Source organism: Cherax quadricarinatus, chromosome 64 (genome assembly GCF_038502225.1).
Source record: "Cherax quadricarinatus isolate ZL_2023a chromosome 64, ASM3850222v1, whole genome shotgun sequence".
NCBI lineage: Eukaryota > Metazoa > Arthropoda > Malacostraca > Decapoda > Parastacidae > Cherax > Cherax quadricarinatus.
In genome coordinates this window covers 10013375-10040205 of record NC_091355.1, presented here as the reverse complement: position 1 = coordinate 10040205, position 26831 = coordinate 10013375, and the positions used below count along the sequence as shown (strand labels likewise).

At 40.7% G+C, this 26831-nt stretch overlaps 1 protein-coding gene across 3 annotated transcripts; it reads right to left on the bottom strand.

The window, feature by feature from the left end:
• LOC128700014 (uncharacterized) lies at positions 1–26560 on the bottom strand. 3 transcript variants are annotated; one of them, XM_053792926.2, is made up of 2 exons: positions 26183–26560; positions 1–1605 (listed from the first exon to the last, which is right to left on the bottom strand). In XM_053792926.2, exon 2 carries the CDS (start codon positions 1603–1605, stop codon positions 1186–1188), a length of 420 nt encoding a protein of 139 aa, XP_053648901.1. In that variant the 5' UTR covers positions 26183–26560; the 3' UTR covers positions 1–1185. The 3 variants fall into 3 exon arrangements, with proteins under 3 accessions (XP_053648901.1, XP_053648902.1, XP_053648900.1); XM_053792927.2 differs by lacking the exon at positions 26183–26560 and adding an exon at positions 25838–26025; XM_053792925.2 differs by lacking the exon at positions 26183–26560 and adding an exon at positions 8600–8884.
• Positions 26561–26831: the final 271 nt, after the last annotated feature.

Sequence of the window (26831 nt, the reverse complement as noted above, 5' to 3'; positions counted from 1 at the left end):
GCACATAGACTTGCACTTATGTTAACTAAACAATTATCGTAAAAAAATAACGTAAAGAGAGAGCTTAGAACGACGCTTAGGTCACCTTACTCGCTGATCCTCAGTCAAGTCTCGGAGAGAGAAGGGGTAAGAAACTTAACTATTCAGTTATATAGTGGCATCAAATTCTATATTATGGAAGAATGGGAGGGGATGGGTGGGAACCCTAAAGACCATGACACGATACTACCATAGTAACGTAATCCCAACAAGGTGGAGTAAGTGACACATTCTACAGTGGAAACCCTTTAATATCCAAGGAGGTTCGCTTGGTGATTTGTTAAAATCCATGTGGTCGAGACGTTGTGCTTAGTGAGGTATCCACTGTATCCAAGTGTCATTCTCCAATATTATCATTTACATAAATTTAGTAGTATTTATTCAGACATCCCAATATATAACAAATGAGGAATTTTGACGAACAGAGGACGTTGATGGTATATTTGTAAGGAGAAATGAGAACAATCTGAAGTTGGTCTTGGTCAGACGATTGCTGTGCTTTTGATCATCTGACTGAGAAGTTTCGCTGGCTCACTGGTTCACCACGAAAAAAAAAATATATACCACATCATAAGATGGGATGGTACGTTTTTCACCCAGTATGAAAAAAATGGACCATTATCGTGTCCTAGGATTTATATGATCAGGAATACCTTACAAAGCAAAGTTAAGATGACCAAGGTGAAGCTGAGGGTGGGGTTTTCGCCTCTTCAAAATACCATTCCCAGTGAAACCAAGATGATATTGAATGGTAGACAGTTAACAACAGACATAAGGAAAACCAAAAAGGCCGATAAACAGCTTGTAAAAAAAATTAGAAACCAGAAACGAGTGTTGATAAATATCTTCACAGGATGATGGATGGAAAAGACGCATCGTAAACAATGACCTTTTATATGATGGTGATTATAAAGCGAACCTCAAGGTTTTACAATGAAGGAAACGGATGAGAGGTGATACAAATTAAACAGTTAAATAAAAAAAAGAATTGTTGTATATAAACAACTGGTAACAGGATGATGCGTGATACAGGTATAAACCAAAGTCCATTAACATGAAATGAATAAGAACCGCTGACATCCATGACGGCAGAAGAGGCAGCGATAACTATGGTCAATGACTGTGAGAGGAAGGGGAAGGGGGATATTACGTGCTGTTGTCTGGCTGTGTGATGGTGGGTGGGGTAGTAGCTTCCTTGACGGTGTCGAAGACTAGATTCTCGGCTTTAGCATCGGGTGGTGAAGAGTACATTAACAGAGCGACGATGCCAAGAACCATGACGATGAAGGTGGCAATGGCGGAGTAGCAGCTGAGGGCTGTGCAGCCAGGCTCGACGTTGTACAGGGGAGGTATGACAGCCTTGGGCTTCTCTTCTGTGGCCTCACCTTCCTCTCCCTCTCCTGCTTCACCCTCTTCCCCTTCATCGGTATTTTCCTCTTCGTCGTCTTCCTCGTCAGCACAGGAACCGGCCTCCAGATCTCGCTCCAGTTCCTGCTGGTGGTTCAGCAGCTGTTGCCGGTGGTTCTGCGCGTTGTTGCACAGAGCTTCTTCTTTCGTCTCGCTCATCTGCAATATGCAACGTACAGTTAATTGTGTGCGTTACTTGTGCTTCAGTCAAACACACACACACACTAGGTGAGTACACACACACACATTATATATATATATATATATATATATATATATATATATATATATATATATATATATATATATATATATATATATATATATATATATATATGCAGAGAGAAAGAGAGAGAGAGAGAATGAGTGAGTGACTCGGTCATATCTTGCCTAGCGACAAAATTCAAATTCAAATTCAAATTCAAAGTTTATTCTCTATAAGGATTACAATGCTGTTTACAGAATTTGGTTATTGTATTGTTTACATGTAGTAAAATAATAATTACAGAGTGTACCACTAGAACACCTAGCATGGCTAGGCATTTCGGGCAGACTTAAATTAAATCTTAAGTTTAAAATATTACAAATTGTACTGTACTATCGTTTCCTCGGATACTAGCGACTTGTGTAGTCATTCTGTCTGACACTCTTGGGTTATCCTAGGTTCTCTACACTTATGCTACTATGTATGATAATTAATGCAACTGTGTATACCTGAATAAACTTACTTAACTGAGTAATTTTACTGTTAAGGAAATTTATCCCCGACCATTTGAACAACAGATCCATTTTCTTTGGTGTTGGTTGGGCGAGAGAAAATGAAAGGGCGTGGTTGTTGGAGGGTAGAACAGTGAAGGATGGAAGGAGGAAGGGAAATAGTTGGAAGGAATGACAAAGAAGATGTGTGGGGAGAGGCTTGTAGAAACGATGTAGGAACACATGATAACTTCATCACAGCTTCCACCAGAGCATCCACCACACACCACATCCTCCAGCACACATCACATCATCCAGCACACATCACATCCTCCACCACACACCACATCCTCCACTACACATCAACCCTCCAGCACACACCACATCCTCCACCACATATCACATCCTCCACCACACATCACACCTTCCACCACACATCACACCCCCTATCATATACCACATCCCCCACCACACATCGCATCCTCCACCACACATCCCATCACCACACATCAAGAAATTAGAGAAAGTGCAAAGGTCTGCAACAAGGCTGGTTCCAGAGCTAAGGGGAATGTCCTACGAAGAAAGGTTAAGGGAAATCAGTCTGACGACACTGGAGGACGGGAGGGTCAGGGGTGACATGATAACGGCATACAAAATACTGCGTGGAATAGATAAGGTGGACAGAGACAGGATGTTCTAGAGATGGGACACAAACAAAGGGTCACAATTGGAAGTTGATGACTCAGATGAGCCAAAGGTATGTTAGGAAGTATTTCTTCAGCCACAGAGTTGTTAGAAAGTGAAACAGTCTGGCAAGTGATGTAGTGGAGGCAGGAACAATACATAATTTTAAGACGGGGTATGATAAAGCTCATGGAGCAGGGAGAGGGAGGACCCGGTAGCGGTCAGTGAAGAGGCGGGGCCAGGAGCTGAGTCTCGACCCCTGCAATCACAGTTAGGTGAGTACAATTGAGTACATCACATCCTCCTCCACACACCACATCCTCCACCATACATCACATCAAAAAGAAAAAAGGCAAGGCACTACAGTGGATCAGGGAATACCTGTCAGGAAGTCAACAGCGAGTCATGGTACGTGGGGAGGTCTCAGTGGGCGCCTGTGATGAGCGGGGTTCCACAGGGGTCAGTCCTAGGACCAGTGCTGTTTCTGGTATTTGTAAACGATATGACGGAAGGAATAGACTCCGAAGTGCCCTTGTTTGCAGATGATGTGAAGTTGATGAGAAGAATTCAATCGGACGAGGACCAGGCAGAACTACAAAGGGATCTGGACAGGCTGCAGACCTGGTCCAGCAACTGACTCCTGGAGTTCAACCCCACCAAGTGCAAAGCCATGAAGATTGGGGAAGGGCACAGAAGACCGCAGACAGATACAGTCTAGGGGGCCAGAGACTACAAACCTCACTCAAGAAAAAAGATCTTGGGGTGAGTATAACACCAGGCACATCTCCTGAGGCGCACATCAACCAAATAACTGCTGCAGCATATGGGCGCCTAGCAAACCTAAGAACAACATTCCGACATCTTAACAAAGAATCGTTCAGGACCCTTTACACTGTGTACGTTAGGCCCATATTGGAGTATGCGGCACCAGTTTGGAACCCATACCCAACCAAGCAGGTAAAATAACTAGATAAATTGCAAAGGTTTGCAACAAGACTAGTCCCAGAGCTAAGGGGTAAGTCCTGCGAGGAGAGGTTAAAGGAAATCGACCTGACGACACTGGAGGACAGGAGAGATAGGGGGAACATTAAAACGACATAAAATACTGAGAGGAATTGACAAGGTGGACAGAGACATAATGTTCCAGAGATGGGACACAGCAACAAGGAAGTTGGAAGTTGAAGACTCAGATGAATCACAGATGTTAGGAAGTTTTTCTTCAGTCACAGAGTAGTCAGGAAGTGGAATAGTTTGGGAAGCGATGTAGTGGAGGCAGGATCCATTCATAGCTTTAAGAAGGGGTATGATAAAGCTCATGGTGCAGTGAGAGTGACCCAGTAGCCACCAGTGAAGAGCCGGGGCCAGGAGCTATGAATCGACCCCTGCAACCACAACTAGGTGAGTACACACCACACCCTCCACCACACACACACCACATCCTCCACCACACACAAACACACCACATTCAATACACACACCACATCCTCCACCACACACACCACATCCACCATACATACCACACCCTCAACCACACACACCACATCCTCAACCACACACACCACACCCTCCACCACACACACCACACCCTCCACCACACACACCACATCCTCCAGACACACACACACTACATCCTCCAACACACACACCACATCCCCCACCACACACACCACATCCTCCACCACACACACCACATCCTCCATCACATACACCACACCCTCCACCACACACACCACATCCTCCACCACACACCACATCCTCCACCACACACACCACATCCTCCACCACACACCACATCCCCCACCACACACACCACATCCTCCACCACACACACCACATCCTCCATCACATACACCACATCCTCCACCACACACCACACCCTCCACCACACACACCACATCCTCCAGTACACAGTATTGACTCCAACAGACAAGTCTGCAGCCACTGAGACGCTGTCTAATGAATACTCAATCCACACTATTAATCTTAATCAATTACTATCCATCAATGTCAACCACAATTTTTTTAATGGTCAGCTTGTTTTCTAAGACATGTGGAAGTGACACAGATACGGTGAGTTGTGTGGACATGGGTATATAATGGACATGTGTAGGTAATTTATACACACTTCGGAGTGTATAATAATTTGTGCAACTGTATTTATGTGTATCTGTACCTAAAAAAACTTACTGTGTATGTGGGAGGGGTGGAGAACGGTAAACCCATGTGGGTCATTCAGAGAAGGGACTGGTTTAAACTCGATCCTCCGTCCGTTAAGGCTATATTGGCAGACAAGTACACACATGAATATGTCCTCCTGTTCTCCACGATTCTCCTTTGTATGGACTGATAAAGTCACTGTGTGGTGAAACGTTTCCTCATTAAAGATACCCAAGTGTTGCACATGTGTCTAATTTATCAACTAATTAATGGGTTATTTGTGTACTGTACTTCACAACAACACTTTATATCTCAAGATCGTGTTTCGAGGTAATTGTGATCATAAAGTCAGTCTGATACGGTATTATGTTCCCCAGGAGCACTACCCAATCCCTTAAAAAAATTTATCTTTTCTAAACCGTCCAGTTCTCCTATTTATTAGTATCATCATGGAGAAGTGCTAAAACCGTAGGAATTATACAGCACCTGTGAGGGGAGGAGGATGGAAGGTATTCAGGCTCAGTTCAGGGAACTGGAGCACGGATCCAATTCCCTAGATTAAGAGCCCCTCACCAGCGTCAACGAACCTCCCTTGAGGGGACAGTCCTCTTACTTAATGATGGATCGATTTAATCTCAAGTTCCCTGTCTTCCTATCTCCTTCCTGACCTATTATCAGCCTCCTCAAATCCCTAGATCATTTGTGACCTCCGTCTTTCCCTCCAGATTATCTTGTCTGTTGTCACGGGTTCGCTTGCTCACTCTCCCATCACCTCCCGTGTCTCCTCAGAATACCTTTAGATGAATTTTCCCTTTGTATCTTCCTGAAACATCTGCTTTGTTTTTTTTCTTCATTATCGGTCCCGAAATGCCTAGCCATGCTAAGCGTTCTAGTGGTACACTCTGTAATCACAATTTTACTACATGTAAACCAAACAATAACCAAATTTCTGTAAACTCAGCATTGTAATCCTTATAGAGAATAAACTTTGAATTGAATTGAATTGAATTTCGTCTTCTTTTTCAATTTCTTCTAATTTTCAGCTATAGTTTGCATTTTCTCCTGTTCCTATCTTCCCTTGCATTTTCTACTCATTAACAGTGTAGCTTAGTCATTAATCACACCTAAATACTGCCAATTACTTCCTTCTCTCGTTTTTTTTAATTGCTATTTCGATTTACCATTTTCCTTTCTTCTCTGTTGAAAATAGTCTAGTGTACAAGGTTCTCATATGATTTCTGCCTCACCAGATGGAGAGACTGTCAGCTACTTCACATGGTCGATATCCTCATGCTAATGAGTCTGTAGCTGACTAGACTTCCTGTGTGTGTGTGTTGTTGTAGCTGACTAGACTCCAGTACAGTACCCTGTGTGTGTGTGTTGTTGTAGCTGACTAGACTCCAGTACAGTACCCTGTGTGTGTGTGTTGTTGTAGCTGACTAGACTCCAGTACAGTACCCTGTGTGTGTGTGTTGTTGTAGCTGACTAGACTCCAGTACAGTACCCTGTGTGTGTGTGTGTTGTTGTAGCTGACTAGACTCCAGTACAGTACCCCGTGTGTGTGTTGTTGTTGTAGCTGACTAGACTCCAGTACAGTACCCTGTGTGTGTGTGTTGTTGTAGCTGACTAGACTCCAGTACAGTACCCTGTGTGTGTGTGTTGTTGTAGCTGACTAGACTCCAGTACAATACCCTGTATGTGCGTGTTGTTCCTTGTAGACGAACAACACACACACACACACACACACACACACACACACACACACACACACACACACACACACACACACACACACACACACACACACACACACACACGCGGGGCCAGGAGCTAAGACTCGACCCCTGCAACCACAAATAGGTGAGTACACAGGAACTATATATAGTTCCTTGATGTGAGAAATCACGAAAGCGCTTGGAATTTCGCTGTTTTTTCACAATGGTTGTTCTGCATATTGTGATATCACCTGTTTACTGTGATCTTATTGCATGTATATATATATATATATATATATATATATATATATATATATATATATATATATATATATATATATATATATATATATATATATTGCGTGTGTGTGTGTGTTTATGTGCATGCATGTATGTATACGAGTATGTATGCATGTACTCCCTTAATTCACCTAATTGTGGCTGCAGGGGTCGAGACTCAGCTCCTGGCCCCGCCTCTTCACTGATAGCTACTAGGTCCTTTCTCTCTCTGCTTCCTGAGCTTTGTCATACCTCGTCTTAAAACTACGTATGGTTCCTGCCTCCTCTACGTCACTTGCTAGGCTATTCCACTTCCTGACGACTCTTTGACTGAAGAAATACTTCCTAACATCCCTGTGACTCGTCTGAGTCTTCAGCTTCCAATTGTGACCCGTTGTTTCTGTGTCCCATCTCTGGAACATCCTGTCTCTGTCCACCTTATCTATTCCCCGCAGTATCTTGTATGTCGTTATCATGTCTCCCCTGACCCTTCTGTTCTCCAGTGTCGTCAGTCCGATTTCCCTCAACCTTTCATCGTAGGACATTCCCCTGAGCTCTATCTGTAGTTTCTTCTGCTTTGAGAGAGGCCGTTAGTGTACAGCAGTACTTCAGCCTAGAGAGAACAAGTGGTTTAAAGTGAATAATCTTTTGTTCCGAAGGTTCTCATTATCCATACTCTGTGTGTTAAAACATGACAAATCCCATATTAGGTTGAGTATTTGAAGGATGACTTAGCTAAGACAAGAGTATCAAGCTATTCGAAGTAAAACAAGATAAATAAGTTTGAAAACAAAGAAATATGAAGTCAAGACACAAGAACAGGAACACACACACATGTAAGAATAATTAAGACATGGTAGACACAAGCTATGAATCATCTGGTATACAATGATAATGATTATTGATAGTGATGGTGGTAGTTGCTGGCAGGTGGTGGTAGTACGTGCTAGTAGGTGATAGTTGTTAAGTAGTAAGGTAGGTCATGACAAGTGGTGGTCGATGGTGGCTTTGTGGTGAATGTTTGTTGGTGTTGTGGTTGTTGAAGATGGTTGTAGATGTAGTGATTGTGGTGGGAATTTTAGTGATAATCATAATGGTGTAGTAAATATGACATGATGGTGGTAATAGTAGTGATAAATGGTGACGTACTGGTGAAGTGATGGTGATGGTAGTAATGTTGCAATGGTAGTGATAGTGGTAGCAGCAGCACCAACCACTCACCAACATTCCTCCACTCTGTCTCGACAACCCGCCCATATTTTGTGTGTGTGTGTGTGTGTGTGTGTGTGTGTGTGTGTGTGTGTGTGTGTGTGTGTGTGTGTGTGTGTGTGTGTGTGTGGATATATATATATATATATATATATATATATATATATATATATATATATATATATATATATATATATATATATATATATATATATATATATATATAAAATATCTTTTTTATTAAGATATTTTAAAACTTGAATAACATCATGTGCTCTACACATTCACATCGTGTGCTCTGCAAGATCTGACACACACACCCTAATACATCCTGTACTCTCAAACACACCATATACCGTCCTACACTGTACACCCCTCACACTATACACCCCTCACACTATACACACACTTACCTCGTATATTGCTAGAGTGACGGCAGCCATGGTACAACTGGAGAAAGTATAATCCAAGTATAACGAATAACAGGGAATAACAACGGGAATATAAGAGGACAAGAGAGTATAACTAGGTAACTGGCAGTTTATTGTTGTGTAACGATGGTTAACTAGTGTTAACGTTTGTGTGTTTATTCGTGCAGACACAATATTTGGTACCACAACTACCACAACCACAACTAACACTACACCACCTCCATCACCACAACCACCACCACCACCACCACTGGACCACTAGCTTGGTGGGCGGCTTGTCATGCATGAGGTGGGGTGTGGGCGGGGTTGGGTGGAGCCGGTGGTGTGGGAGGGAGAACGAGGTGGGGGTGTTTGGGGTATTGATGCCCCCCATGCCTGGCTCTCTCCCCTATCATCTCTCCACCTACCCTGCCCTCCCCCTCCTCAGCGTCATACTCACTGCTGGTATACTGCGCCGGCTGTTCAAGTCAGCAACTGGTATACGCTACCTCCCTACACCACGCCCACACCACACCCATGCCACGCCCACACCACACCCATGCCACGCCCACACCACACCCATGCAACGCCCACACCACACCCATGCCACGCCCACATCACACCCATGCCACGCCCACACCACACCCATGCCACGCCCACACCACACTCGTGCAACTCCCATACCACACCCATGCCACGCCCACACCCCGCCCACGCCTAGATCATATAACTTCTCCACAGGGAACAGAAACAGATGCACTATCATTGAAATCAAGACGATAACGACATAGGATAAATATAGTAGGATAAGATAAGATTTTGTTCGGATTTTTAACCCCGGATGGTTAGCCACCCAGGATAACTCAAGAAAGTCAGTGCGTCATCTAGGACTGTCTAACTTATTTCAATTGGGGTCCTCACTCTTGTCCCCCAGGATGCGACCCATACCATTCGACTAACACCCAGGTACCTACTTGCTAGATGGACAGGGACATCCATCAGTCTGTATTAAACTGATTAAATCCTCCAGGGCTTTCATTAGACATTAGAAAGAAGATATATACGCTGATTAGTTAATGAAGTGTAAAGTCTGTCGACTACACGAAGATCATTAGGGCTGAAAGTGACCTGTTTACCACCACCCAACAAAATTTTAATTACTAAAAATAGTGCTTAAAGTAAACATTTGTGAATATACACCTAGAACTACACATTTCTCAGCACTTATATACTATATGAGAACTTGAAATATGACAGTATTATACAAGATACCGTGCTCTCAACACGCTAGTCTCTCCACTACCACGCTCAATAAATTATTATATCTCCAGTATTATATATATATATATATATATATATATATATATATATATATATATATATATATATATATATATATATATATATATATATATATATATATATATATATATATTATATATATATATATATATATATATATATATATATATATATATATATATATATATATATATATATATATATATTATATATATATATATATATAATATATATATATATATATATATATATATATATATATATATATATATATATATATATATATATATATATATATATATATATATATATATAAAACAATACTACGACTAGCCGGGGATCGAACCGGTGTTATTTTAGCTCGCCTCATGGGAAGCCAGCCAAAATCCTCGACGCTGTAACTAACCACTGAGCCATATGTGTGTGTGTGTGTGTGTGTGTGTGTGTGTGTGTGTGTGTGTGTGTGTGTGTGTGTGTGTGTGTGTGTGTGTGTGTGTGTGTTTGCTGTCTTCTGATGCCTGTATATAGCATGTTTGATCAGCCACATAATAGGGTAACCAAGGGTGACCTACTCCAAAAAGAAAATTGACAAAACACTGCTGCTAGAAACACCAGGCACACACCGCATGGGGTGTACATAAACTGTATAGCGTCAGCGGCAAACACACGACAACCAAACTTCAAACAGCATTCAGGAAAGTGAACAAAGAATCTGCAGAACTTTATATATGATATATGTTAAGCCAGTCAGTGAATAGGTCATGTTCTAGTGCAGACCTGAATCCTCTCGTCTCAGCTTATGTGGTTGAGACAAGGCGTATTAAATCATTGTCTTTTCTATCCTTGCTGGGGTAACTGACCTAAACTTTCTCACAATCACTTAAAGCCTCGTTCATTACTAATTTTAGTGTTTGGTTTCCAGTGATCACTAATAAAGCATTTTCTCTGTATATTCCAGTAACTACTTGTTACCGTCACTTTCTCTATATATTCCAGTAACTACTTGTTGCCGTCACTTTCTCTGTAATTCCAGTAACTACTTGTTACCGTCACTTTCCCTGTAATTCCAGTAACTACTTACTGCCGTTACTTTGTTGAAAAACTACCTTAATCACAACATTGACGTCTCACCTCACAACATTGACGTCTCACGTCACAACATTGACGTCTCGTCACAACATTGACGTCTCACGTCACAACATTGACGTCTCACGTCACAACATCCTTGATACTGCCTATCACTTCAACTTAGCCTAACCACTGACCTTGCTTAACACGTTGACGTTGCGTTTTCGACACCTTGACCTTCCTAGACATACTGACCTTACATAACCCCTTGACTATGCCTAACACAATTTCTTGACCTAGCCAGACACACTGACCTGATGTCAATGTGTCTGAGTAGATTAGATAAAGCTCTACTGAAGCGCGTATCACGCTCTGTAGAGCTTCATCTACTCACCGAAATGTTATCTCAATATATAATTCACTTTCGTTTATCATAAATTTTCTGTCAGATATAATTTAGTGATTATTTTTATAATAAAATTTCCTGATTAGCATAAAGAATTTTAATTTGTTTTGCAAAATTTAGATCAAATAAATTTAAAGTAAGAATTTTGAAAGTTATATTACTGTTTATAAAATAATTACTGTAATTTGTATAGTTTTTAACTGTTGTGTTCTGTGCTTGAAATCAAATAATTTACCTATGATACTAATGATGCGGGAGAGATACATGATTATATACACCTGGAAAATCCTAGAGGGACTAGTACCGAACTTGCACACGAAAATCACTCACTACGAAAGCAAAAGACTTGGCAGACGATGCAACATCCCCCCAATGAAAAGCAGGGGTGTCACTAGCACGTTAAGAGACCATACAATAAGTGTCAGGGGCCCGAGACTGTTCAACTGCCTCCCAGCATACATAAGGGGGATTACCAACAGACCCCTGGCAGTCTTCAAGCTGGCACTGGACAAGCACCTAAAGTCGGTTCCTCACCAGCCGGGCTGTGGCTCGTACGTTGGTTTGCGTGCAGCCAGCAGCAACAGCCTGGTTGATCAGGCTCTGATCCACCAGGAGGCCTGGTCACAGACCGGGCCGCGGGGCATTGACCCCCGGAACTCTCTCCAGGTAATACTCCAGGTATATAATATATATATACATATACATATATACATATATATATATATATATTATATATATATATATATATATATATATATATATATAATAATCGTCACTGTAATTTTTTAAAAGGGTAGATGGGTAAGCCAGTGGAAGGCCTCAGTTAAATGACCAAAAGTTCCAGCTGCGGGTCATGATATGACTAAGACTCGCGTCAGGAAACACTTGTCTTGTTTCCTAACAAACATTACCTAGCCTAACAGACTATACACACTGACAGGTGTACATCTTTTCTCGTATATATACTGCGAGTCTATTAATCTCTACTATACGGTGTCTTTTTAGTTGGCTCTGAGAGGCAACACTCGTCCTTAATGCTCAGTGAGGAATCAACAGGCTTTATATCTCATCCAACAAACTTAAAATACACGGACAGGATATACGTACACCGAGAGATGTCTCTAACTGTATAAACAATGAGAATATATTTTAATCCCTATTGCAGGTATGAAAGTATTCTTGATTAATTGCAAACAGGTAACATGCAGTATTAGTGACCCTTTGAGTAGTCGATATGCTTTAAACCCAATTAGCCAACCTATACACAAAGGGTATATACACTGAAAGGTGTATGTCTGAGAATATATACACTAAGAGAATGAAAGTATTACTGGCTTATGGTGATCAGTGTTTACACACAAAGTTCATTTTAATCCTTATTTAAGAGAATAAAGTATTCTTGACTGGTGGTAAACAGTATATATACACTAAGTTTATATTAATCCCCATTCTAGAGTCTAGAGTATTTTTTTTGTTTGGAGGGAATGAATTGGTTGTATGCAGCCGTGGTATATACAAATCGCGGTGTATATACCACGGGTATATACACCGCGAGGTATATATCTCTGTGAATATATGGTGAGAGTTTTGTATAATTCCTCTTCTAGGGATTCAAGTAAATATAAATGGTCGTACTGTCGAAATTACTGAAAAAACGACACAAGATACACCTATTAATATGACAGTATTTTGCTCTGTGCTGAGCATATCAAAGTGACAGAAATTTTAAAGAACTGAGAGACATGTAGACCAACAGACAGGCAGACACTCCACACTGACAGTCTGGCTGGGCAAGGTGTTAGTTTATCCTGGAATCAATAGTTCGACACCCGGGCCGAACTTAACGGCAGACAGTGGCTAATATTGTCACGAGCTGAAAGGTACGGTAGTGTTTACCTTCAGAAAGTAGATGATGAGAGAATAATAATAATAATAATAATAATAATAATAATAATAATAGTTTAAAAATATATCATAATAATAACGGACAACTGGTTATTTGACTACGTGGCTGTGTGACTGGCTAGCTATCAGGCTACGTGGCTGGCTGGCTACGTGGCTGGCTGGCTACATGGCTGGCTGGTTGGCTACGTCGCTGGCTGGCTGGCTGGCTACATGGCTGGCTGGCTGGCTACGTCGCTAGCTGGCTGGCTACGTGGCTGGCTGGCTACATGGCTGGCTGGTTGGCTACGTCGCTGGCTGGCTGGCTACGTGGCTGGCTGGCTACATGGCTGGCTGGCTGGCTGGCTGGCTACGTCGCTGGCTGACTGGCTACGTGGCTGGCTAGCTGGAGCTGACATAGTGTCTGGGTCTCTGAATGCCAGGATCACTGGTTTGCTGTCTTTTTTGCTAAATGTCAAGCTGGCTGACTGGACACACACACACACGGGGAGGATGAAGAGCTAGAGCCATTCAATTTCCAGCTCAAATCGAAAATTGCTGAGACAGACGCGCACAAATATGTACACAAAAGACACACTGGATGAAGCAATAAGCTCGCCCACTTCTCATATTACATCTAATTTTTTAATCACACCTTGCTAACTAGGCTTCCAAAACAACGATCACTTTGAGAAAGCCGCGTGTATATATATATATATATATATATATATATATATATATATATATATATATATATATATAAATATATATATATATATATATATATATATATATATATATATATATATATATATATATATATATATATATATATATATTTAATTTAACGCTGAAAAACAAACAAAATAAATCACAAACTAATTAATAATAATAATAATAATAATAATAATAATAATAACAACAACAACAACGAACCTTTACAAAACTAGGTTAGGTTGCTAAGTACTACAAAATGGTTATAATAATAACCATAATTTTTAAAGGGGTGGACCGGTAAGTCAGCGGAAGGCCTCGGTCAGATGACCAAAAGCTGCAGCTGTGGGTCATCACATGACTAAGATTCGCGTCAAAAAACACTTGTCCTGTTTCCTAACAAGCCTTACCTAAGGTTGCTAATCTAATTTAAAGAAAAATTAAAAAAGGACATATGCAATAATGTCAATTAACTTAATAAAAATACATTAAATATATTTCGAAGAACTTTCGGCCTGTTAATGGTCCGCCATTGTTTTTTAAGTCCATCCATTATAACGTTCGAGACAAGACGATAAAAATCTACGGTAATGACGCGCCACATTTAACTATCAAGCCGTTCCTTATGCTATTTTTTCTTTTACTGGGAGGAAGAGAGTACGAAAAGAGTTTTGTTCATTAGCACAAAACATTACTGTGATCATTGCACAGCCAACTTGATACTGAAAAATCTATGCAACTTAAATAACAAAAAGGCACAATACCGTGACTGGAACAATACCGTGACTGGAACAATACATAAATAACCCGTCGTAAGCTTCTCTGTGCGAGTTATTTGTGTAGTGATCATGTATTATGTTATTGGTATGTTGTTCTTGTTATTATTTTAGTCGTCGGGAAACATGACAAGTGTCTTATGACAAGTGCCTTATGACAAGTGCCTTAGGACAAGTGCCTTATGACAAGTGCCTTATGACAAGTGCCTTATGACAAGTGCCTTATGACAAGTGCCTTATGACAAGTGCCTTATGACAAGTGCCTTATGACAAGTGTCTTATGGCAAGTGTCTTATGGCAAGTGTCTTATGACAAGTGTCTTATGACAAGTTCCTTATGACAAGTGCCTTATGGCAAGTGCATTATGACAAGTTCCTTATGACAAGTGTCTTATGGCAAGTGTCTTATGGCAAGTGTCTTATGGCAAGTGTCTTATGACAAGTGCCTTATGACAAGTGTCTTATGACAAGTTCCTTATGACAAGTGCCTTATGGCAAGTGCCTTATGACAAGTTCCTTATGACAAGTGTCTTATGGCAAGTGTCTTATGGCAAGTGTCTTATGACAAGTGTCTTATGACAAGTGTCTTATGACAAGTGTCTTATGACAAGTGTCTTATGACAAGTGTCTTATGACAAGTGTCTTATGACAAGTTCCTTATGACAAGTGCCTTATGGCAAGTGCCTTATGACAAGTTCCTTATGACAAGTGTCTTATGGCAAGTGTCTTATGGCAAGTGTCTTATGACAAGTGTCTTATGACAAGTGTCTTATGACAAGTGTCTTATGACAACTGCCTTATGACAACTGCCTTATGACAACTGCCTTATGACAAGTTCCTTATGACAAGTGTCTTATGACAAGTGTCTTATGGCAAGTGTCTTATGACAAGTGTCTTATGACAAGTTCCTTATGACAAGTGTCTTATGACAAGTGCCTTATGACAAGTGTCTTATGACAAGTTCCTTATGACAAGTGCCTTATGGCAAGTGCCTTATGACAAGACGATAAAACTCTACGGTAATGACGCGCCACATTTAACTATCAAGCCGTTCCTTATGCTATTTTTTCTTTTACTGGGAGGAAGAGAGTACGAAAAGAGTTTTGTTCATTAGCACAAAACATTACTGTGATCATTGCACAGCCAACTTGATACTGAAAAATTTATGCAACTTAAATAACAAAAAGGCACAATACCGTGACTGGAACAATACCGTGACTGGAACAATACCGTGACTGGAACAATACATAAATAACCCGTCGTAAGCTTCTCTGTGCGAGTTATTTGTGTAGTGATCATGTATTATGTTATTGGTATGTTGTTCTTGTAATTATTTTAGTCGTCGGGAAACATGACAAGTGTCTTATGACAAGTGCCTTATGACAAGTGCCTTAGGACAAGTGCCTTATGACAAGTGCCTTATGACAAGTGCCTTATGACAAGTGCCTTATGACAAGTGCCTTATGACAAGTGCCTTATGACAAGTGCCTTATGACAAGTGTCTTATGGCAAGTGTCTTATGGCAAGTGTCTTATGACAAGTGTCTTATGACAAGTTCCTTATGACAAGTGCCTTATGGCAAGTGCCTTATGACAAGTTCCTTATGACAAGTGTCTTATGGCAAGTGTCTTATGGCAAGTGTCTTATGACAAGTGTCTTATGACAAGTGTCTTATGACAAGTGTCTTATGACAAGTGTCTTATGACAAGTGTCTTATGACAAGTTCCTTATGACAAGTGCCTTATGGCAAGTGCCTTATGACAAGTTTCTTATGACAAGTGTCTTATGGCAAGTGTCTTATGGCAAGTGTCTTATGACAAGTGTCTTATGACAAGTGTCTCATGACAAGTGTCTTATGACAAGTGTCTTATGACAAGTGTCTTATGACAAGTTCCTTATGACAAGTGCCTTATGGCAAGTGCCTTATGACAAGTTCCTTATGACAAGTGTCTTATGGCAAGTGTCTTATGGCAAGTGTCTTATGACAAGTGTCTTATGACAAGTGTCTTATGACAAGTGTCTTATGACAACTGCCTTATGACAACTGCCTTATGACAACTGCCTTATGACAAGTTCCTTATGACAAGTGTCTTATGACAAGTGTCTTATGGCAAGTGTCTTATGACAAGTGTCTTATGACAAGTTCCTTATGACAAGTGTCTTATGACAAGTGCCTTATGACAAGTGTCTTATGACAAGTTCCTCATGACAAGTGCCTTATGGCAAGTGCCTTATGACAAGTTCCTTATGACAAGTGTCTTATGGCAAGTGTCTTATGGCAAGTGTCTTATGGCAAGTGTCTTATGACAAGTGTCTTTTGACAAGTGTCTTATGACAAGTGTCTTATGACAAGTGTCTTATGACAAGTGTCTTATGACAAGTGTCTTATGGCAAGTGTCTTATGACAAGTTCCTTATGACAAGTGCCTTATGGCAAGTGCCTTATGACAAGTTCCTTATGACAAGTGTCTTATGGCAAGTGCCTTATGGCAAGTGTCTTATGACAAGTGTCTTATGACAAGTGTCTTATGACAAGTGTCTTATGACAACTGCCTTATGACAACTGCCTTATGACAAGTGTCTTATGGCAAGTGTCTTATGACAAGTTCCTTATGACAAGTGTCTTATGACAAGTGCCTTATGACAAGTTTCTTGACAAGTGCCTTATGACAAGTACCTTATGACAAGTGTCTTATGACAAGTGCCTTATGACAAGTGTCTTATGACAAGTGTCTTATGACAAGTGTCTTATGACAAGTGTCTTATGACAATGTCTTATGACAAGTGCCTTATGACAAGTTCCTTATGACAAGTGTCTTATGGCAAGTGCCTTATGACAAGTGACTAATGACAAGTGTCTTATGGCAAGTGCCTTATGACAAGTGACTTATGACGAGTGCCTTATGACAAGTGTCTTATGACAAGTGCCTTATGGCAAGTGCCTTATGACAAGTTCCTTATGACAAGTGTCTTATGACAAGTGCCTTATGACAAGTTCCTTATGACAAGTGTCTTATGGCAAGTGCCTTATGACAAGTTCCTTATGACAAGTGTCTTATGACAAGTGCCTTATGACAAGTTCCTTATGACAAGTGTCTTATGGCAAGTGCCTTATGACAAGTGACTTATGACGAGTGCCTTATGACAAGTGTCTTATGACAAGTGCCTTATGGCAAGTGCCTTATGGCAAGTTCCTTATGACAAGTTCCTTATGACAAGTGCCTTATGACAAGTGTCTTTTGACAAGTGCCTTATGGCAAGTGCCTTATGACAAGTGCCTTACGGCAAGTGTCTTATGACAAGTGCTTTATGACAAGTGCCTTATGACAAGTGTCTTATGACAAGTGCCTTATGACAAGTGCCTTATGACAAGTTCCTTATGACAAGTGTCTTATGACAAGTGTCTTATGACAAGTGTCTTATGACAAGTGCCTTATGACAAGTGCCTTATGACAAGTTCCTTATGACAAGTGTCTTATGGCAAGTGCCTTATGACAAGTGCCTTATGACAAGTGTCTTATGACAAGTGCCTTATGACAAATGCCTTATGACAAGTTCCTTATGACAAGTGTCTTATGACAAGTGTCTTATGACAAGTGCCTAATGACAAGTGTCTTATGACAAGTGTCTTATGACAAGTTTCTTGATAAGTGCCTTATGACAAGTACCTTATGACAAGTGTCTTATGACAAGTGCCTTATGACAAGTGTCTTATGGCAAGTGTCTTATGACAAATGTCTTGTGACAAGTGTCTTATGACAAGTGTCTTATGACAAGTGTCTTATGGCAAGTGCCTTATGACAAGTGCCTTATGACAAGTGCCTTATGACAAGTGCCTTATGACAAGTGCCTTATGACAAGTGCCTTATGACAAGTGCCTTATGACAAGTGCCTTATGACAAGTGCCTTATGACAAGTGCCTTATGACAAGTGTCTTATGGCAAGTGCCTTATGGCAAGTGCATTATGACAAGTTCGTTATGACAAGTGTCTTATGACAAGTGCTTTATGACAAGTGCCTTATGACAAGTGTCTTATGACAAGTGTCTTATGACAAGTGTCTTATGACAAGTGTCTTATGACAAGTGTCTTATGACAAGTGTCTTATGACAAGTGTCTTATGACAAGTGTCTTATGACAACTGCCTTATGACAACTGCCTTATGACAAGTTCCTTATGACAAGTGTCTTATGACAAGTGTCTTATGACAAGTGTCTTATGACAAGTGTCTTATGACAAGTGTCTTATGACAAGTTCCTTATGACAAGTGCCTTATGGCAAGTGCCTTATGACAAGTTCCTTATGACAAGTGTCTTATGGCAAGTGTCTTATGGCAAGTGTCTTATGACAAGTGTCTTATGACAAGTGTCTTATGACAAGTGTCTTATGACAACTGCCTTATGACAACTGCCTTATGACAACTGCCTTATGACAAGTTCCTTATGACAAGTGTCTTATGACAAGTGTCTTATGGCAAGTGTCTTATGACAAGTGTCTTATGACAAGTTCCTTATGACAAGTGTCTTATGACAAGTGCCTTATGACAAGTGTCTTATGACAAGTTCCTTATGACAAGTGCCTTATGGCAAGTGCCTTATGACAAGTTCCTTATGACAAGTGTCTTATGGCAAGTGTCTTATGGCAAGTGTCTTATGGCAAGTGTCTTATGACAAGTGTCTTTTGACAAGTGTCTTATGACAAGTGTCTTATGACAAGTGTCTTATGACAAGTGTCTTATGACAAGTATCTTATGGCAAGTGTCTTATGACAAGTTCCTTATGACAAGTGCCTTATGGCAAGTGCCTTATGACAAGTTCCTTATGACAAGTGTCTTATGGCAAGTGCCTAATGGCAAGTGTCTTATGACAAGTGTCTTATGACAAGTGTCTTATGACAAGTGTCTTATGACAACTGCCTTATGACAACTGCCTTATGACAAGTGTCTTATGGCAAGTGTCTTATGACAAGTTCCTTATGACAAGTGTCTTATGACAAGTGTCTTATGACAAGTTTCTTGACAAGTGCCTTATGACAAGTACCTTATGACAAGTGTCTTATGACAAGTGCCTTATGACAAGTGTCTTATGACAAGTGTCTTATGACAAGTGTCTTATGACAAGTGTCTTATGACAATGTCTTATGACAAGTGCCTTATGACAAGTTCCTTATGACAAGTGTCTTATGGCAAGTGCCTTATGACAAGTGACTAATGACAAGTGTCTTATGGCAAGTGCCTTATGACAAGTGACTTATGACGAGTGCCTTATGACAAGTGTCTTATGACAAGTGCCTTATGGCAAGTGCCTTATGACAAGTTCCTTATGACAAGTGTCTTATGACAAGTGCCTTATGACAAGTTCCTTATGACAAGTGTCTTATGGCAAGTGCCTTATGACAAGTTCCTTATGACAAGTGTCTTATGACAAGTGCCTTATGACAAGTTCCTTATGACAAGTGTCTTATGGCAAGTGCCTTATGACAAGTGACTTATGACGAGTGCCTTATGACAAGTGTCTTATGACAAGTGCCTTATGGCAAGTGCCTTATGGCAAGTTCCTTATGACAAGTTCCTTATGACAAGTGCCTTATGACAAGTGTCTTTTGACAAGTGCCTTATGGCAAGTGCCTTATGACAAGTGCCTTACGGCAAGTGTCTTATGACAAGTGCTTTATGACAAGTGCCTTATGACAAGTGTCTTATGACAAGTGCCTTATGACAAGTGCCTTATGACAAGTTCCTTATGACAAGTGTCTTATGACAAGTGTCTTATGACAAGTGTCTTATGACAAGTGCCTTATGACAAGTGCCTTATGACAAGTTCCTTATGACAAGTGTCTTATGGCAAGTGCCTTATGACAAGTGCCTTATGACAAGTGTCTTATGACAAGTGCCTTATGACAAATGCCTTATGACAAGTTCCTTATGACAAGTGTCTTATGACAAGTGTCTTATGACAAGTGCCTTATGACAAGTGTCTTATGACAAGTGTCTTATGACAAGTTTCTTGATAAGTGCCTTATGACAAGTACCTTATGACAAGTGTCTTATGACAAGTGCCTTATGACAAGTGTCTTATGGCAAGTGTCTTATGACAAATGTCTTGTGACAAGTGTCTTATGACAAGTGTCTTATGACAAGTGCCTTATGACAAGTTCCTTATGACAAGTGCCTTATGGCAAGTGCCTTATGACAAGTGACTTATGACGAGTGCCTTATGACAAGTGTCTTATGACAAGTGCCTTATGGCAAGTGCCTTATGACAAGTTCCTTATGACAAGTGCCTTATGACAAGTGTCTTATGACAAGTGCCTTATGGCAAGTGCCTTATGACAAGTGCCTTATGGCAAGTGTCTTATGACAAGTGCTTTATGACAAGTGCCTTATGACAAGTGTCTTATGACAAGTGTCTTATGACAAGTGTCTTATGACAAGTGTCTTATGACAAGTGTCTTATGACAAGTGTCTTATGACAAGTGTTTTATGACAAGTGTCTTATGACAACTGCCTTATGACAACTGCCTTATGACAAGTTCCTTATGACAAGTGTCTTATGACAAGTGTCTTATGACAAGTTTCTTGACAAGTGCCTTATGACAAGTACCTTATGACAAGTACCTTATGACAAGTGTCTTATGACAAGTGCCTTATGACAAGTGTCTTATGACAAGTGTCTTATGACAAGTGTCTTATGACAAGTGTCTTATGACAAGTGTCTTATGACAAGTGCCTTATGACAAGTTCCTTATGACAAGTGTCTTATGACAAGTGCCTTATGACGAGTGCCTTATGACAAGTGTCTTATGACAAGTGCCTTATGGCAAGTGCCTTATGACAAGTTCCTTATGACAAGTGTCTTATGACAAGTGCCTTATGACAAGTGCTTTATGACAAGTGTCTTATGACAAGTGCCTTATGACAAGTGTCTTGTGACAAGTGCCTTATGACAAGTGTCCTATGGCAAGTGTCTTATGACAAGTGTCTTATGACAAGTGTCTTATGACAAGTGTCTTATGACAAGTGTCTTATGACAAGTGTCTTATGACAAGTGCCTTATGACGAGTGCCTTATGACAAGTGTCTTATGACAAGTGCCTTATGGCAAGTGCCTTATGACAAGTTCCTTATGACAAGTGTCTTATGACAAGTGCTTTATGACAAGTGCCTTATGACAAGTGTCTTATGACAAGTGCCTTATGACAAGTGTGTTGTGACAAGTGCCTTATGACAAGTGTCTTATGACAAGTGTCTTATGACAAGTGTCTTATGACAAATGTCTTATGACAAGTGTCTTATGACAAGTGCTCTCGTGGATCGAATCATGGCTCACAGACAGGAAGCAGAGAGTGTCCATAAATGGGGTTAAATCCGAGTGGGGATCAGTAACAAGTGGCGTTCCACAGGGATCAGTCTTGGGCCCGTTGTTGTTTATAATATATATCAATGATCTTGATGAAGGAATTACTAGTGATATGAGCAAATTCGCCGATGACACGAAGATAGGTAGGATAATTGATTCAAACGTAGATGTTAGGGAACTTCAGGAGGATTTAGACAAACTCTACTCTTGGTCAGAAAAGTGGCAGATGCAGTTCAATGTAGATAAATGCAAGGTTCTGAAGCTCGGGAGTGTCCATAACCCTAGCACTTATAAGTTAAATAATGTACAACTTAGCCATACAGATTGCGAAAAGGACTTGGGGGTTATGGTAAGCAGCAACCTTAAACCAAGACAGCAATGCCTAAGCGTACGTAATAAGGCAAATAGATTACTGGGATTTATATCAAGAAGTGTAAGCAACAGAAATCCAGAGGTCATACTGCAGCTTTATACATCATTAGTAAGGCCTCACCTAGATTATGCAGCTCAATTCTGGTCTCCATATTACAGAATGGACATAAATTCGTTAGAAAACATTCAGCGTAGGATGACTAAATTAATACATAGCATTAGAAATATTCCTTATGATGAAAGATTGAAGACTCTTAAGTTACATTCACTTGTTAGACGAAGAATGAGGGGAGACCTGATCGAAGTGTGTAAGTGGAAGATAGGTATTAATAAAGGGGATATTAACAAGGTCTTGAGGATATCTCTCCAAGAGAGAACCCGCAGTAATGGATTTAAATTAGATAAGTTTAGATTTAGAAAGGACATAGGAAAGTATTGGTTTGGAAATAGGGTAGTTGGTGAGTGGAACAGTCTACCTAGTTGGGTTATTGAGGCTAGGACTTTGGGTAGTTTCAAATTTAGGTTGGATAAGTACATGAGTGGGAGGGGTTGGATTTGAGTAGGATTGCACATCAGAGTTTATTTCATGGGTAGCATTGAAAATTGGGTTGGTCAAATGTTTGTTAGTGGGATGAATTGTAAAGGACCTGCCTAGTATGGGCCAACAGGCCTGCTGCAGTGTTCCTCCTTTCTTATGTTCTTCTTATGTTCTTATGTAAATCTAAACTTGTCCAATTTGAATCCGTTATTGCGGGTTCTCTCTTGGAGAGATATCCTCAAGACCTTATTTATATCCCCTTTGTTAACACAAGAACATAAGAAAGGAGGATCACTGCAGCAGGCCTGTTGGCCCATACTAGGCTGGTCCTTTACAATCCATCCCACTAACAAAACATTTGCCCAACCCATCTTCCACTTGTACACTTCGATCATGTCTCCCCTCATTCTTCGTCTTATAAGTGAATGTAGTTTAAGAGTCTTCAATCGTTCTTCGTACGGAAGATTTCTAATGTTATGTATTAATTTAGTCATTCTTCGCTGAATGTTTTCTAACGAATTTATGTTCATTCTGTAATATGGAGACCAGAACTGAGCTGCATAATCTAGGTGAGGCCTTACTAATGATGTATAAAGCTGCAGTATGACCTCTGGATTTCTGTTGCTTACACTTCTTTATATAAATCCCAGTAATCTATTTGCCTTATTACGTACGCTTAGGCATTGCTGTCTTGGTTTAAGGTTGCTGCTTACCATAACCCCCAAGTCCTTTTCGCAATCTGTATGGCTAAGTTCTACATTATTTAACTTATAAGTGCTAGGGTTATGGACACTCCCGAGCTTCAGAACCTTGCATTTATCTACATTGAACTGGTATAAACTTTGGTAATAAATACCGACAAGTTGGTTTAGAAAGACACGTAAGCAAACACTATAACATATTTATTAGAAAACGTTTCGGTCCTGGGACCTTGATCACTTCTAACATACAGAGGTAGAAAGACATTATATATATAGGCGGAGAGTGAGATGTGACGCCCGTGACCTGAGGAATGTCATAAGAACATAAGAATGGAGGAACACTGTAGAAGGCCTACTGGCCCATGCGAGGCAGGTCCTTATCAAAACAACCTCATCGTCTACCCGTCCTCATCATAGGCAGAGGTTGTTTTGATAAGGACCTGCCTCGCATGGGCCAGTAGGCCTTCTACAGTGTTCCTCCATTCTTATGTTCTTATGACATTCCTCAGGTCACGTGCGTCACATCTCACTCTCCGCCTATATATATAATGTCTTTCTACCTCTGTATGTTAGAAGTGATCAAGGTCCCAGGACCGAAACGTTTTCTAATAAATATGTTATAGTGTTTGCTTACGTGTCTTTCTAAACCACATTGAACTGCATCTGCCACTTTTCTGAGAACGTTGGTTTTCTTACACTACTCCCAAGCGTCACTTTCTGAACGTATCTTGCATACGGATGTTTTTTAGATTTAGGTTAAGTTAGTTTAGTTAGATATAAGTTACGTTAGTTTAAGCTATATTAAATTTTGTTAAATTAGATTAGTTTATGTTAGATTAGATAAGATAAGTTTAGGTTACTTTATATTATTAATTTTAGATTGGTTTAGGGTAATGCAGTATGGAAAAGGGGAATAAATGGTATAAAATACCGACACAATGGCAATATAAACACAAATGCAGTATAATGTGATCCTTTATTGACTACGTTTCGCCCACACAGTGGGCTTTTTCAAGTCACAAACAGAACTACCTGGGGTGGAAGGAACGCGAGTATTTATAGTCCGGCTGAGGTCAGGTGAAGAATGCTGCATCTGATGATGTACCGAGTTGGGTTGTAGAGTCTAAAAACTTGGGTAGCTTGGAAAGGAGACTGGACAAGTTTGTGAGCAGACCTTCTACAGTGTTCTTATGTGGGATAGCGATGAAGAAGTTTCTTGGCAAGAAACTTCTTCATCGCTATCCCACATAAGAACACTGTAGAAGGTCTGCTCACAAACTTGTCCAGTCTCCTTTCCAAGCTACCCAAGTTTTTAGACTCTACAACCCAACTCGGTACATCATCAGATGCAGCATTCTTCACCTGACCTCAGCCGGACTATAAATACTCGCGTTCCTTCCACCCCAGGTAGTTCTGTTTGTGACTTGAAAAAGCCCACTGTGTGGGCGAAACGTAGTCAATAAAGGATCACATTATACTGCATTTGTGTTTATATTGCCATGGAAAAGGGGAATTAGAACCAGAATCTCTGCGCGTGTAAATGCTTGAACAAGTTCCTTGAGCAGGTTATAGCTGTTTATTATGCTTTTTTCTAAAAGATTTAATCACACATAAAGAAATAAAAAATGGCGAGACAAGTTTTGTCAGTACGATGATTAGGCAAAAACTAGACAGCGTTAAAATTAGCACGCATATTATTCTTGATGACTGGAAATTTTAAACTCTGCGGTGAAGTTCCTGAACGCTGTAATCATTTTAATTTACAATTATTTTCAGAATAAAATTAATAGTTTTATCTACTCTGGAGCATCCTTCACTGCCTAATAAAGTCCCCGGGTAGTTGTAGCTAAGATGTAGGTATCTTGTAGTCTGTTGTAACTCACTAAGTTAATATTGCCTCACCACGGTATTGTGATTTATATTCTTCACTAAACTTTACTGTGTAGGCGTAAAATTGTTTTGTTACAAATATTAATACAAATCATGACTGGAGTCTTGTGTTAGGATGGTATGTTCGTCAGTCGAGTGTTATCATTACAACGGCTGTAGTTCATGGTTCTTGAACACAACGGTGAAGTCAGGCTTACTTAATATACCAAGAGTTATACTCACAAAAATCAATCACTTACCGCGAGTATCAACAGAGGATTAACTTTGTCATGCACGTCAATACCACGAGATTGGTTGATTAATTCAGCGAGCGGCCAATCATGGCCGTCACACCGGCTGGGGGAGGGGGCGCCACCCCCTACCTCATGGCCAGACTAACACACACACACCACAACCCTCTCCTATCTACCACCATTTTCAAACCATACATATTTCACACACGCATAATTTGCCTCTCTTGTTGCATAGATTTCTGGTTTCATTCCATAATTTGTATCTTTCAATTGTTAATTGGATCACTGACAATTGGTAACTAAGGGTTGGTGGGTTGCGGTGTGGGAAGCAGGGAGAGGTGCAGGACTCACTTGGAAAGACAGGCGTCAGATGGCACGATAGAGACGAGTCACAACAGGCAGCAGGTTCTTGCTGGGCGCAGGTTGCATGCTGCGACAGTGGTGGCGCCTTCTCTCCAAGCGGGATGTCCAACTTGCTATGTCTGCTGCTGCTGCTGCTGCTGTTGTTGTTGCTGCTGCTGCTCCTGCTACTACTGCTGCTTCTGCTGTTGCTGTTCCTAGTGCTTATGTACTTTCAACCCCCTCATAGGCATTGTGCGATAATCAGCATCGTGAAAAAGATGAAAATAAGGCGTAGCTGGTATTGCCAGGATGCGGGTGCAAGACCAAGCAACAACAACGGCAGGTTTATGGCCGACGAGAGAAAACGTTGATATGAGAATGAGAGAAAACGCTGCAGCAAGCTGCAGCGATCACCATGGTAACGCTTGTAAACAACCAGAGTAGTCCAGGCCATCGAGCGGGGCCACAATGTGCGGACCACACTACGAGGGCCACACTAGGGAGGCCACATTGGGGGTGGGCCAGTGAATGCGGCGATCCATACTCCAGTGCCTCTCCTCCCAGCTGCTGTTGTATCTACTTGGGCACCACAACTCACACGCATACCACATGCAAGCTCGCTAATATAATTGTTCTATTGGGAAGGGGACCTTGCAAT

Bases quoted from the DNA above. Each gene is read 5' to 3' on its own strand.
- LOC128700014 (XM_053792925.2), bottom strand. From the start codon at position 8,629: ATGGCTGCCGTCACTCTAGCAATATACGAG. The intron at 1,606-8,599 runs GTAAGTGTGTGT...TGCATATTGCAG, and splicing joins TCACTCTAGCAATATACGAG to ATGAGCGAGACGAAAGAAGA.